Source organism: Coloeus monedula (assembly GCF_965178545.1).
Source record: "Coloeus monedula genome assembly, chromosome: 14".
NCBI classification, from domain to species: Eukaryota; Metazoa; Chordata; class Aves; order Passeriformes; family Corvidae; genus Coloeus; species Coloeus monedula.
The window spans coordinates 17,181,163-17,196,534 of record NC_138794.1 but is presented as its reverse complement, the minus strand read 5'-3'; the positions used below and the strand labels follow the sequence as shown (position 1 = coordinate 17,196,534).

The following is a 15,372-nucleotide window of genomic DNA, read 5'->3' as shown; positions in this document are numbered from 1 at the left end:
ATCAGCACTTTAACAGCGTACGAAATTAATTGCATTAATTTAAAATGCTATGATTACTACTACAATTGCAATTTCACAAGATTCACTGGTAGATTTACAGGAAAAATGATACTTTCATTAATTCACACTCTTCTAAAAATGACATGAGAACTACATGTACTTTCAAAAAATCCCTATTCTATGTAATGTAAGTTTGGCAAGTGTTTCCATTTCACATTGGAGAGGAATCTGCCTCCCTTGTTGTAAAGATTTTTCTCTTAACTAGATGCAATCACAGCTGCTGAAACCACAGATAATTGTATTCAGGTCTGAAAACAAATAACCTTTGCTCTGAATAGATTTTGTTTTGGCCTCAAAGGTTATAAAGCACAAATAGGGATTTCTCTGGAAAGAGCATTGTATCGTGGCAACAGCAAATTAAATCAGTTTTAAAAGTTCATTTGTGTCTAGGCCTGAAGCTTTAGTACAACAACTATCAGGAAAACTAGATTCAGAGACTGCTGTGGTTTAAAGAGAATTCTGCCTGTCCTGTGAACTGCTGAAGCTAAGACACAGCAGCACAGACAGTGACAGACTTCTGGAGGGGTGGCTTTCTGAGAAGGACTCCTGAATGCAGTGCAAGCTTTCCATGTGCACCAATCCAGGTCTTGCACAGACTGGTTTCTTGTGGTTACTCATCTCCCTTGCAGCACTGAAATGATTTATACAACCATTCCTTTGATCACTTCTAAAAGTCAGGACCTGCACAAAAAAGATCTTCTCAGAACTTAAGATTTCTAGTATGAACTTCATCAAAATTCTCAAAGATTCATTTCAAAGCTAAAAAGAACATAAAGGGAAAGGCTGTAAGTACTTCTGCCACTGCAACTTTTTGGAGGTTAAAATGAACTAGAAACTGATGTTTCTTTTGTTCCTTCACGTCAGTATGAGGAAGTGGTGAGCTACACACGTTCAGAGCAAGCCTGGTGACATGTGCTGCCACTTCCGGCCAAGTGCTCTTGCATGGCTAAGTACAAGCCACGATCTGGTTACAGCTACATTGAAATTACACCATTGAAAAAACACTCCAACAACTATAGCCTTTCAACACTGATTCTTGACAGAAGATTTCCTTTATTAATCCATTCTTCTTTTGCACAGCCACACACTGGGACACAGAAGTTTGAAAAGTTACCCAGGCCAAATAAAGAGGAATCATTTGTGAATTAAAGTCTGATTGCAAAGGATCACATAGCTTGCAGTTTTAAATGCAACATGAAATGCTGTTTTTCCAGTAGGGAGAAAAAGCCCAGAAACATTTGGATGTCCGTCTGAAGTTAAGTTTTAGAAGCTTTTAGAAAACACAGACCCAGATTAATTCTTAAGAGTGCAAATGCTAACAGGATAATTATCTTTAACTGCTTAAGTGGAATTGTCACATGAAAGTCTGACACACTGGTGCCCACCTAGCGTGTCAGTAAATATTAGATCAGAGCTATACAGAAGCATTTGTTGCAGGAATCACAAACTTGCATTCTGCAAGGATGGAGCCCGGGTTGCAATTTGAACTGCATATTAGTTAGGGCTGTAATTGCTGGCATTTCCCTTGCAGCACGGGCTAAAAGTAGCTGAGGGCTTATTATTCTCCAAAATCCTTTCCAGATCCTTGCTAACTATAGGCCAGGGATGCATCCTCTCTCCTCACTTTACTGACGGTATTTGCTTCCATAGCTTCCAACAAAACTCTGTCTAAGAACACACTGGGCAGTGCCACACAAAGGCTCTCACAGAAAACCATGGGAGCTGTAGGTTGCTGTGTCTACCTTGCATTGCTATGCAAAGCTAATAAAATTCAGGGCAAGCCACTGTTCAATGCCACACAGCCAAATGCCACAGGCCAGGGGGACTGGCTTCACCTGGCCTCTTTTGGTTTAAGCCAAGAAGTCATGCCCATTTCATATCCCAAAGCTCTTCTGCCACTACCTCTTCCCCTACTCCACTCGCCAGCTACATTTCTTCTTATTTCAACCCACCCGGGCAGATTTTACCCATAATCAAGCTGCAATGCAATCATTTTAAAGAGACATTGTGAAATATTACAAAGAGCTCACAATACTACAGTAGTAAACAGCCGGGACTGCCCAGCAACACATATGGAGAGGTACCTTTTCCAGGTCTAGTACCAGTGGTTTTCTACCATGAACTTTAACAAACCAGCCTGACGCAATTCTTACAGGAATGTAAGGACGAACTGAGCAGGGAGGCTGAAAAAGTTCATTTTGTTACTTAAGTTTTTAGAACAGTAGCTTGCTCTCAGGGCATCACTGTTACTCTTTTGTTCTCCCCTCACCCCGATTTTAACCCTGTAGCCATCAGAGCCAGTATCTCAGGTTTTTCATGCTACAGTATCTGTTCCAGCTAGGACTCCACCACAACTTTTCCCTACATAGTACCAGTGTTTGGACAGATTGTCTTGTTTCTTCTTTTCTACAAAATTGCTGTTGCAGAAAATGCTACAGCACAAAGAAACCAAACCAAAGTATACTGGTTGGAGCCAGTAAGCTGTTCCAACTGTACCAGAAAACAATTCCTGCAGGTAAAGGTTTCTTGGGACTTCAGTCTGCTCAGCAGAATGCTTCTGGAAGGGCAACGTTCTTGAATGCTTTGTACAAGCAGTAAAAGGCAGACAGAAAATAAACTTATACAAATTAGTGTAAAAAAACCAAAACAAAAAATCTTGCCACTGGCGGGCAAATATTAGAATTCTTAATTTTTACCTTTATTACCCAATTCACCAGTATTTTAAGTTAATTTTTCACGTGGTTCAACACTAGTTTGCAGCACCAGGACCATACATGTGTAGCTGGAGCAAGAAATCAGACAGGAAATCAGCACCATTCAGGATGTAAATAAACATCAATCTCTGATAGCATACACTAGCCCATATACCTACCCCAGCAGAGTATTGCTCCATCTCTGATAAATCAATACTTTTTTTTTTTTTTAATATCCAATGTACTAGCATTTTAAATTGTTTACCTGTTGGTTTTATTTAATATATAAGCCAAAGAAATTTTAAGAAGTCAATGAGCACAAAAATTGGCAAAGAAGCTGTGAAAAAAGGAATACCAGATTCGCTTGCTAGAAAAGTCTTATTTTAGTCCCATCTATCAAAGAACATAAAAGATGCACCAAAATTTATTAAAACAAAAAGGAAACTGTTTTGCATGACTTGCATAAAATAAAAGCCTCACCCTCTTAAAGAAGCTCTCTTCCTACTTGACTAAATCTTACCTTACTCCTTTGAAGTAAGAATGGAAGAATGAAATAAAACATTTTTTAAAAATAGGATTCCCTGATAAACAGAACTTTGTGGCACTCACCACCACGGGACATAGACTACAATAAAAAGGAATGCATTAAAAGATGGGGGGCGGAGTCAAGATACAAAGTCTTGTTACCCTTTTGAGCAAATCAGCATGAGAAAAATTGGAATTTATGCATAAATTTCAAGCTGGGCTTGATCCAACTTCACAGCATTGGTCCTTCCCAGCCTACTTTGTTTATATGTGAGGTTGTGGGGTTTTGATTTTTTTCAACTGGCTGAGCTAGAAAAGGAGAACATCTTACAAATTCTTTACTGCAAGACATGTAAGAGTCTTAAGATATACAAAAGGAAAGAAAAACATTTTCTGCAGTCACTCCAGTTAAGTGAATTAAAATAGACTTTGAACCAAGCAAGCAGATTTGTAACTTACCTTCAAAAAAAAAGGAAGTGAGAAGAGGCACATAACTGAAAATCAGTATGCTTCATCCTCAGTTTGTTGAATCCTGGGAGAAAATTACTCAGAAAATACTTCTCCCTATAGGCTTCTCCCTATAGGCTGCTTGTGAACAGCAAGTGGCTGAAGCTGCACGGCTGAACAGCAGAGCTGGGAAAGGAGCAGTGCTCCTATGGCAGAGCTCCTACAGCTGCTGCTGTCCTGCCCATCCTTCCAAGGGTGCCTTGGAGTCTGGGAGCACTGCACAAGCCTGTCACCCCCGAGACACAGCAGCAGTGTCAGCATCACCTGCTGCCAGTGCATTTACATCACACTCTGAGGGGCTGTGAGCACTCAGGGCCCTGTCACACACCTCTGCCACCACCAGGTGACACACGCCAGATGTCAGCACTGATCACACACAAGTTTCGTGAGCACAGGAACAGAGCTCAAGAGTTTCATCATCTTCCATGAACAGATCTACACATCAGTACTGCAGAAACTTGTTCTTTTCATTTATATCCAACAGCTGAGGGACATCAATTTGTTCCCACAGATTTTCCCCACAAGCTTACCCAGAGATTACTCCTTTTTTTTTTGTTCTCAGCAGGAGGTATTGCAGGGTTTGGATTAAATACACAATTATTGTTTAATGTGGTTTTCAAGAGAAAATTTTCTTGTGCTACGTCAGTATACTATCTCAATCTACAAAGGTAGATAAATGAAGCTTCAGAAAGTTGCTTTTAAATTAGATCTTTCTAGAATAATTACAGCAAAAAATAAAAAATGACGAAGTAGGAGTCAAGATCACTGTAAAAGGCAGGGTGGGGAACCCTTGCAACATACCAGTGTGTCATACAGCCTCATACAAAAGAACAAAGTCTAATCATTTTGAACTTGAACGTTTGGCTTTAGTCCCTAGTAACATCTGCAAAGAATTTTCAGATGATCTCAGCAATGTCTTGTAACAGTACCTAAATTAAAGAGGCAGCAGTCTTTCATTGCACTCATTCAAAAATACAGGAGACTAGCATGAGGGAACACACCAGGGTAAAGGTCAACATTTTTTCAAAAGTAGTAAAATTAATTATTTTAGAATTAAACACAAGTGCAACCAGTTTTAGTTACTCTTTCACAACTTAAAGGGACAAACTGTATTCCATTCCTTCCGGGCAGCCCACAAGAATCCACAACGCACTAGTAACCTCGAGTGGGCTGAATAGGCTCCTTCAGGTTAACTGGCCTTTCTTCATCTAACTCTTCACCCACACAAAGAACCCAATACCAGTGTCCCACACAACAAGGCACAGAGCAGTGTCTTGCACCTTGGAAGTTATTAATACAGTAAAGCTCTTAAAGTTTAAACACTGGCAAAACAAATATATACAAATAAATGGCTAAAGTAGGTAAGGCAATAAAGAATGGGGATGCCATGTGCATGTGTAACGTAAGGCAGTTTCCTGCTCCTAAGGCCTTGGAGACTTTATGACCAAGATCAGCTCAATACTCAGGGTGCCAAGCAAACTGCCACTTCCTCCAGCACGTGTCCCCCAGCTACGGCACAGCTGCCACCCTAAGCTTCCTTTCTTAAGATAAGCTAATTTCTACTTAAAAGAGAACAAGGGACTCAGAATACAATTTATAATCAACAGAATTAGAACAACCTTTGAAACATCCATGTTTTTGACAGCTCAATAACCTACAGTGTGATCTGACTACCACACTAAGATCTGAATCCAGTGCTCTCCAGCCACTTGTTCACACCAGTGCTCCTGTGAGTTCTACCACCACAGCAGTACACTGCAGTGCTCCAGTGTGGACACAGCAACATCCTCAACACCAAAACTCTCTTTTCAGCATTTCGAATTCAATTTACAGATTGCTTTGAGCAACCTTTGAGATGCATGATTTTAAACACTAAAAATACTCAATATAAAATTCAACACTACAAAACAACATAACACTAGAAACTTAATACTACTTGACATGAGTGAAATTATTATCTGTCACAGGAGACCAACTTTAAAAGGGCTGAGTCCCTGCAGAATGTATTTTAGAGCTTACAATCTAGATACAATGAAAGTGCACAGAAACTAACTTATGGTCTACCTCTCATTCTGTTTTGAATGTAAGATAAGCTACACTTGGTGGTAATTCAGTTTCATCTAAAATAATTTTTAAATAGATTAAAATTGTACTACTGATACAGACACCCAAGTTTGTTTATTTTAAGGATTATTTATACACTGCCTGTCTCTAAGAGGAATGCATTAACTTCGCTGCTTAGAGAACATATTCCTTTCAAGCCAACATGCAACTGGAGAGCAGCAAACGTTAAAACTGGCCAACAGACTTGAACTGAGGCTACAGTTTTACCGCTGAAACTGGGGTAGGCACTGCCAGGACCAGGTGTCACAACCAAATCCTTTTCTCCTTTGAACTCACTCATCTGTGTGAGTTCCATAATTCAGTTTACCACCATCTGTAACAACAACTGATAGCATAAGCTGACAGCACAGGTACTCCCAGCCACATCTCTCCTCCTGTGAGTAGCAGAGCACACACTCTGTTGAACCAGGCACTAAACTGAAGCCCTAGTTAACAGAGACCCAGAGGGAGCCCACAAGTAGCTTGCCAGTAGCTCCAGTGTGGATTCTAGAGCAGGCTATCACCTGACCAGCTGCAGCTCCATGGCAGTGCAGGAATTGCTCTCTATGTCACACTCCAGCTAGGGCTAGGTATGGAAGAGAAACAGCTGCAGTGACCTCCCAGGGACCCAGCCCTACATTCACTCAACCTGTAATGCAGCTATGGGAGACTTGTGCATATCTCATCTACTTTGAAGCTCTTCTTTGCCTCAAGTCTCCAGGATGTGTGGTGTACAGCTTTCTACAACATGAAAAAATACCTCTGCCATGTGCTTTAATGCATATGAACACCAGATTTCCCCATCCAGAAGATGGCTTATGAATACAAATATTTGATTCTTCTTTCAGAAGTCCAGTGCTTGATACAAGATGACATGTGACCGGTCCTTATCAAAAGCATAAATTAATAGGTAAGACAAAAAAAAAAAAAAAAAAAAGGCACAAAAAAACCCCAACCCCAAAGTGGAACCCCCAAGAACAAGAAAAAATGATCCCAAAACTCTTGCCCATAAATGATCTATGCTTATAAGTGTAGAAAACATAGAAAATTATGTCTTTAACCAAAATAACTCTAACTGAATATTGCTGTCAGGAAAAAGACAAAAAGACAAAATAATTACTTTGTCCAAAGTCAGCATCTGAAGAATTCAAAAGGTTGAAAAAACATCTTATTAAAGAAGTCCCATGCAACTAATACTGCCTTGCCGCCACCATTAAAAGTTCATTGTTTATTATTTGTATACCAAGCTTCAGTTGTGACAAAAAGAACAGGCCAAAAAGATTAGGTTTGGTTTTGTTCCCTAATTTTGGGTCCCGGTAAACTTATATGTCTGTCCGGTGAGAAACAGAGATGCCACTTCTTTTTTAAAAAACCTCTTAAAAATTTCAGGGCTCTACATGAACTGGCTATTCAGAGTGAAGAAATAAAGACTTTGGGGGGCCAGAACATTGTTTGTTTAAAACAGAAGAGGTGCTACATGAAAAACAAGCACAGCGAGTGTCCCGGGATTCACAAAGCAAAGCAAGAACTGGGACGTCCATGACTACTTACACATACAATGCCCTCACACAGTACAAACAAAACACTTTGTACCTTCTATTCCAGCTGTGCCTGCAAGTGGCACCACATACAAACCCCATCAGCTGCAGATTTAACACAGGTGTGGAAGACACCATCGGAACAGTTGGTATGGACAGGTGATCACTGCTATAGCCCAACAACTCAGACTGCCAAGCACTTCCTTGAGAGGTTCAGGGATGCCACAAGAGCATCAGAGAAGTAAAAAGAAGTTAAACTGGACAATGTTAGAGCAGGTATAAATGACATGTGACCACAGTAAAGACAGAAGCGATTAAATGTTTGGAAGATTTATAGGAACGCACAAACACTGCACTCACTTTAGAGGGTACAGACCTGCTTATACTGGAAGAAGAAGTACAGAGAACGAGGGTATTACCAGGAACATAAACATGCAACAAAAAAAAGCACATATCAATAATATCAGTAAGACAGTTCTTGGCTTTAACTGATTCTCTGTCCGAAAGGATCCAAGAAGAGCAAAATGTCTCATCCAGCAAGAATTATCTTTGTTAAAATAAATAATCTAATCTAGGAATTTCAGTTAGAATCTGAAATATAGTTGTGTTTTAGAAGCAAGTGTAGAAAGTACCCAGTGAGGGAGCAAAATCAGGCCAAAAAGTCAAAGCAGAAGGTTTAAAGTTACTGAAGTTCTTTTTATCGATAGCACTCTCAACAGCCCCAAAAAATCATTTTCATCAAAGGCTTTTTTAAACCCATATTTTAACATGGGGTAAGTAAGCATGTGGGGGTTTTGGTTTGTCTTTTGCTTGTTTGTTTGGGAAGTAAAGGACATGAGAGAAGAAGGGCTGCTTTAACTTCTTACATGAATGACAAAACAGGCCTTTTTTTGAAAGGTTTTTACTACCTATATTAATGGGCAAAGCCACCTAACTTATTAAGAAAGGTCATACTTGTCTTTCTGGCACATAGCTGTTTTCTTCTCCTGCATCACACAAGGTTCTTTTAATGAATTCATTTTAATTAATTCTTTCATTTCTTCATCTGCTTTTCCTGCTTTGCATGTTCTAAGTACTCCTCACTACATCACTTCTGCTAAGCCAGAGTTCCCCCAGGCATTTATTCTAACTGTATCTTCCTCCTCCCTTCCATGCTTGGGTTGACACAGAGAATTTACTCCATCTTTAACCCCATCAGAAGTCTCCCCATACAGACAAGATATTTTGATACAGTAAAGGAAAGCTATTTCTCTCTGGTAGGTGAAAGAAAGGAGGATTTTGTTGGGAGGTGTGGGTCCAGATGTGGTGCCAGACTCTTACTAGTGACCAGCCTGCTTGACATGTTCTTTGATGTTGCCATACATATAAGAGGATACCACTGACATTCAACATCAGGATTTTTTTCTCTGGTGCCCAAAGCAGAAAAGTGTGCAATGGCAGCAAAATTAACACATCTTAAACTTGGTCAATTGTTTGTTCTCCCTAGAAGAGAAGCCTTCTGACACATACAGTACTTTACTTCCCTTTACCTACATCCAATCTAATCAGAAGTGTCATAGCTTACATTTAACAGGAAAGTTTACTATAAACCACATGATTAAACTGATATTAGATGCAATTACTGGTCAAAAACCCTGTAAAAGGCACTGAATTACAACCCACTGCAGCCTCTGTTGGGACAGGAAGTTGCTGACCTAAGTTTTGAGTTGCAAGTCTGGTAACTAGAAGCCTCTGGGTCAAGTTTTGGGCACCACAGCAAAAGAAAGATACAAAGCTTTAGAGAGGGTCTAGAGGAGGGACATGAGGGTGGTGAAGGGTCTGGAGGGGAAGCCTTATGGGGAACAGCTGAGGGCACTTGGTCTGTTCAGCCTGGAGCTGGACTCGAAGATCTTTGTGGGTCTGTTCCAACTCAGGATATCCCGAGTCTATGATTCTAACTGTGCAAAAGCCTTACACAGTGCAACTTTTTTGATGTTACTATTATTCCTAGTTTGCCCACATTAGAAAAGCATCAGAGCTATTTTATGTATCTAGTCAGCCTGATGACTTGGCACTTAAGCTACCATAACATCCAATTAAAGAGCAATATAATATATTTTGAATTAAAACCACCTAACTTCCACCACAAAACATGAAATAAAGCATCGTTATAAACACCGCATGTATTACTATTATTATTAATTTCAGTAAATTCTGAAATAAGATAGTCCAAGATGTATTTCTACTAAAAGGATGCCCTACTGCAGAAGGACAAGGAAATCCTTCCTAAAAAGTACATTAAAAATTCCCAAACAAAAGCTGTTTGTCTTCAATACCTCTCTCAAAGCCTGTATCCATCAACCAAAACATTTGTTCTACACTTATTCAATGTTAGTCTGTGTTCTTAACTTTGCATTCAAACCAAGTCACAAAACCAGCTCTAAACTGCCCTCCTGTCACTCAAATAACCAGTAACACAGAACCAAGACAGACCTTCATCTGCCAGTTAGGAATAGGCATCAACAGTCAGACATCTGTCACACTGTTTCACAGTAAAACACGCAACACAAAAGCAGCAGCAGCATTTTTAATAAAAGCCAAACAACTTCAATTCCATTGTTGGCTTGTTGCAGAATACAGTAAGATAATGCAACCTCATCAGCAGATGAAAATCAAAGTTAAGATGTCCTTTGTTACCAGCTATGTGTTAGTACCAAATTTAAAGATACAAGAGACACAAACTTTAATGCTTTTAACCTGCGATACCTTCAGCTAAAACTTCCTGTCCAACATCAGGATATCATCTTGCCGACCACCCACCACAGACCTTGAAAACAGAATCGTTCTTCCAGTTTCATACTTACCTCCACAAAACTGTCTTCCCTATTCCATGTAAACCCTGTCCTGGAACTCTAGTCCCAGATCCTACAAGCCTTGAACACACACTTCCACTCTGTAGATACGTGTAATGGTGCCACCTGAGTGTGAGTGAACTCGTCTCAGTCACTTCAAAGTCCAAATAACAATCTCTTTGTAGTAATAACCATTAATAAAGTACTCCTGACAATGCTTTCCTGATGCTTCCCTGCCTCTGCTCATCTATCATTGATGTGTTTTCTTCTACAGCTCCAACCATCTGGAGAAGCCCAAAAGAAATTGATTGAATAAGGATAGGAAATGCTGAAGCTTAATTGGGAGGGTGGGGAAAAAAACCCAAACCCCAACAAAGCAACAACCAATCCTTTGCCCATCATACAAATAAGTAACCCTGGAGAAGAAGAGTAGAAATATTCAATGAGGCATGATTTGACTTGAATACACTAAAACAATTTCCATTACACATTACAGACATGGAAATTTCACCGCAAAAGGGAAGTTGATAATTTTGCTTGACAAAGGATTTTCATCGAAGTGTTCAAAGGTCAGCACACACGTGCTTGCCTGTCAGAGTAGTGTCCTATTTTGGAAGATGTAGGCTAAGGAAAAGTTACTTCTGTAAAATCAACAAATGGCTTCAACTCTCAGATACAGTACTATCTTGTGGGCAACCTCCTGCCAAATGCTGATATCATCCTGGATTAAAAAAAAAAATACTACAAATTTTGTTTCTGTCAGCAAGCCTTTGTACTAAATCAGAAATACTATCAGCTACAAAGATTCGACTTTACTCTCAGAGAAACCAGTTGATACAAAAAAAAAATTGAAAGGATTGCAAAAAATAAACCTTATTATTTGAAATTATAAACCAAATCCAGTTTTACCAGACCACACTACTTGAACAGCAAGTTAAGATACTTAAAGACTGCTAAATTAATGCTTCTCATTCTTGTGTATCGTACTGAAACTACTAGCAAAATGCACACGAGATACTCCAAGATAAGTTTTGCTTTAGGAGCTGTTAACTATGAAAATGAGCTGACTCAACTGCATTTTACTTTCCATGTAGAAGTGTGCAAAAGCAGAAGTTTCCACTCAGGAAGCAAACCAAACAACACAACCTTACACAATACACTCCCGCTGTAAAAAAAGGTTTATCCCATGTTCACAGTGAAAAGCTGATCCTCACTAGGGACCACAGCAGCACTTTTAGAAATTCTCCTAAGAGAGCACCCGAGCCCTGTATAAAAAATTAAAAGCTGCTGAAGAGCAAGGACCTGTCATGTCTAAAGTTGCTCAAGGCCAATCTGTGCTTTCACAGAGTAAAAATGCTTCACTTTGAATAACCCAAAGATTACTGGTTCACTTCTCATAATGGGCAGCAAAGTCTCCTGAAGGTGTTAGTTATGCCAGGTAGTGAAGACAGAGACATGAAAGCTCTTGCACCAACAGTCAAAAAAAGAATAAAAGAAGTTTGATGAATTACAAATACATATGCATTGCACTTTTATCATACTTCTTATGCAACTGTTGGCCACAGGACACCAGGCTGGAAGTCCCTGCTCTTTGAATCAGTACAACATTGATTACGATTATGAGCATGACCAAAGTCTTGAGGAGAAAAGTCAAAGAAGCATTTCCCAACCTCCAAGCAATCTACATGGATGCTGTAGTCTTACATGCACGCTTTGCAAGACAGCAAAACAGAAAGGAATCTGCAAAGTACAGCAGGAGTATACCATGCACAATGACAAAGTAACTACAATTCATTACTGACTTATTTCTATCATATGAGCGCTGAGAAGTAAAACAATTATTTTAGAATAAAACAGTATTTCCATATCTCCCTCCTACTTTACTTTTTTCCTTTTGGAAATTGTTTCCATTGCTCTGGTAACTGGAGTGTTGCAGTTTAACCCTGGTTAAACTACTGAAGAACAATAGGAGTGGGAAATTACAAGGAAGTTATCTGGTACTTCGATATGATGTGGGCCCTTTCATCATGGCAATAGAGATTGTTTTAACTTTTGGGCCTAAAATGTAAGAAAAAGCTGAAACTGTCAAAAATTTAACCCCGCATAGTTAAAAAAAGTCTTTATATATAAAAAAAATTACTTGCCTCACAAATAGCATGTAAGTATGTAAGATGAAATGATAAAATTTGATGTCAACACATCTCAAACACACGCCTTCTTAGACTTCTACAGTAAAACCAAGTCTGATCTTGCTAGCAGAGACAGACCAGAGGAGACTGAGGGCACATCATGTCACACAAACTAATTAAAATCACTGTTAATTGAACACACATCCTAGGTACCATTCTACTGCAGAATCCACTTCACGGAGAACGTACAAACCAAACAGCCTAGCAGCTCATACTCCAGGAACACTCAGTGTACTCAATGAGGAATGCTAATCTGGGGACCTTAAAACTTGAACTGGCAGAGCAGCCTGTTTGGGAAAAATGCTGCTTCCCTGCACCTCCTTCCACACCACGGTTAACTATGACTTATCAGTCAAGGAAAAAAAAAGCAGAGCTGTTAGAAATGGAATTCCCCCAAGCTCATCAGATGGACCAGTTCTGACTGTAAAACCAACTACTATTGAGAAGCCACTAAAAGACAAAGAAAGGGCATGCGAGCACATCTTCAAGAACAGGTTAGAGCCACATGATTGACCTACGAGTAATATACACAATACACGAGGAAGACTGAAAAAAAACCCAAGTATTTTTATTCAAGCATATGTCAGCACTTTTATGAACAGTTTCACTATTTCCTGCATTGTCAACTTTCCTGTTTGGAGGTTCTTTGCTGAAAAATAAAAAGGGACTGGAATTATAAGAAGGAAAACGTAACTGTGAAATCACAACTACTACCTATGGAATTAGAAGTATGCCTCAGTTATTAGTAAGTTTCTTAAGCTGATTCATTTTGAAAATAAGGCCCTTGCAAAAGCAAATATAAAGGAAGGAAATGAGAGCAAATCCCGTATTTACTGAACACAGTAAAAAAAAACAACAGCATATTCACAGTCCTCAAGACTTCAAAGCGAATCAGTGAGGGAAAAACTATATCAAGGGCTAAGCAGTTCAAGAAACATCAAGAAAATGGTTGGAATACAGACACACCCATTTATGTTAGCTGTCTCTTTAGAAGTATAAAGAAGTAGCACAGTACCAAAGTAGGGGTTTTTTTTCAGTGATACAGCATTTATTAATGTTTATTAAGCCTTTTATTGTACCGCAAGTACAGAAAAATACTAGTTAAGGTAAAATGCTACTCAGGCCTTAATCAGCTGGTGTTACTGATACAGCATTTTGAAAACAGTTGCAGCGAGAGAAGAAATGTGCCAGAAAAATGCAGATAAACTGTTCTTAAAGCATTAGAACTGACAGCACACCTAATTTAGTCAATCACATGTGCCTAAATATTGTTTCTTCCTTGTGCACCAAGTTCTGCACAATAAAATGTCTGAAAAGGATAGGGCATTAGGGTATCATAAAACAAGTTACACACTATTCTACCTCATCTTGAAATCAATTTCTTTTTAATAGACTACTCATTCTCTTAGTGTTATTTTTTACAGTCAGCATTAGTTTTGCCCTCCTAAATACTAGTAACCTCCACTGCAGTTTATCCCTTCATCCCCGAAACAGTGTACTTCACTTTAAAAGTGACCTCAGCTACAAGTAGCTAACCATAAATCTCAAGTCTTGCCACACTGTAATTTCAATTCAACTCTGTATCAGCGAAAGCCTTAAAAATTTTGCTTGTTTATTTCAGCAGAGTATTCTAAAATTGACAGATGTTACAAAAATATGTCACAACAACCTGTTTTGATATATCACACCTCACTGTCATTAAAAAAGGTTAGTGAAGCTTAGAAACCCCTTTTCAGAACCAAATTTAGGACAAAACTCAACTTTCGTCAAGGAGGTTCTTCCACCTAGTCACTAAGGGGCTTCTGTAGTCGACTGAGGAGCTCGAACGAAACTACTCCAAATATCAAAAACGTGATCTTTATGTTCACGAACACACACACATGCATTAGAAGTGCTGAGGGAAGAACTGAGAGTTGAACCACCTGCCTAGAGCGTTCAGTCAGTGTCACTACGCAGCTCGGCACGAGCCACAGGCAGCTCGAGCAACCCCCGCCCTCCACCACTTTCCGAAAATCTGCACCTAAACACGAGACGCCCCACAACGGGAGAGCCCCAGAAGCCGCCTTTCTGCCACAGGCCGGCAGCGCTGCGGGCTCGGCGCGGGGCCCCCGCGATCGCGCCGGGAAGGGGCTGCGGGCTCCGCCCGCGGCACAACAACGGCGGCGGCGCGGCCCGGCCCGGCACAACTGTTGCTGTGGCGGGGCACGGCAGGCGCCGGGGCCGCTGCGGGACCGGCTCGCACCCTGCGGGCCCCGCCAGGGCCGCGGCACCTTCCCCCCCCCTCCGATAATCCCTCCCAAGAGCGGCGGCGCTGGGCTCCCGCTGCCCCCGGCCCCTTCTCCGGCACTGGGCCGGGCACGGCCCAACAGCGGCCCCGACCCCGGGCGGCGAGACGGGCGGTGCCCCCCGCCCTTCTCTCCCTCCTTCCCTCCCTCCCTGTTCGGCCCCGGGCAGGACCCCTCGCCCGCCGGGATGGCGGCGCCCGGCCGCGGGAGCGCCCCTCACCGATGGTGGAGATGAAGGTGGTGTTGAAGGCGTCCTCGCTGAAGCGGAAGAGCAGGCAGGTCTTGCCCACGCCCGAGTCCCCGATCAGCAGCAGCTTGAACAGATAGTCGTAAGTCTTCGCCATCTTCGCCTGGGCTCGGCTCGCCGCCGCAGCAGGAGGGGTCGAACGCGGGAGGGAAGGAGGGCGGGACTACGGCGGGAGGGCCGGGAAGGGAAGGGAAGGAAAGGCGGGAGGAGGCGGCCCCGCGGACGCGTCACGGCGCCGGAACCGCCGGGCCCGACGGGGGCTGTGGTCCGCGGGCCCGGCACTCACTGAGGGACCTTTGGGGCTTTGCTGTCACTGCGCGGTCACAGGGCCGCGTCCCACGGGGTCAGTTCTCTCTGGATCCTGACAAGAGTTGTAAAAAGCGTCAGGTAGTTA

The 15,372-nt window shown here is 41.4% G+C and overlaps 1 protein-coding gene across 4 annotated transcripts in view; it reads right to left on the bottom strand.

Moving 5' to 3' along the window:
- Nucleotides 1-15,120, bottom strand: part of RAB8B (RAB8B, member RAS oncogene family) — a 29,650-nt gene extending 14,530 nt beyond the window's left edge. For all 4 annotated transcript variants that reach the window (XR_014226826.1, XR_014226827.1, XR_014226828.1 and 1 more), the window contains exon 1: nt 14,952-15,120. Coding sequence is in view for 1 of the 4 variants with exons in the window: in XM_082290915.1 (XP_082147041.1) it covers nt 14,952-15,075 (124 nt within the window). In the remaining 3 variants the exon portion in view is untranslated. The remainder of the gene's footprint in view (nt 1-14,951) is intronic.
- Nucleotides 15,121-15,372: the final 252 nt, after the last annotated feature.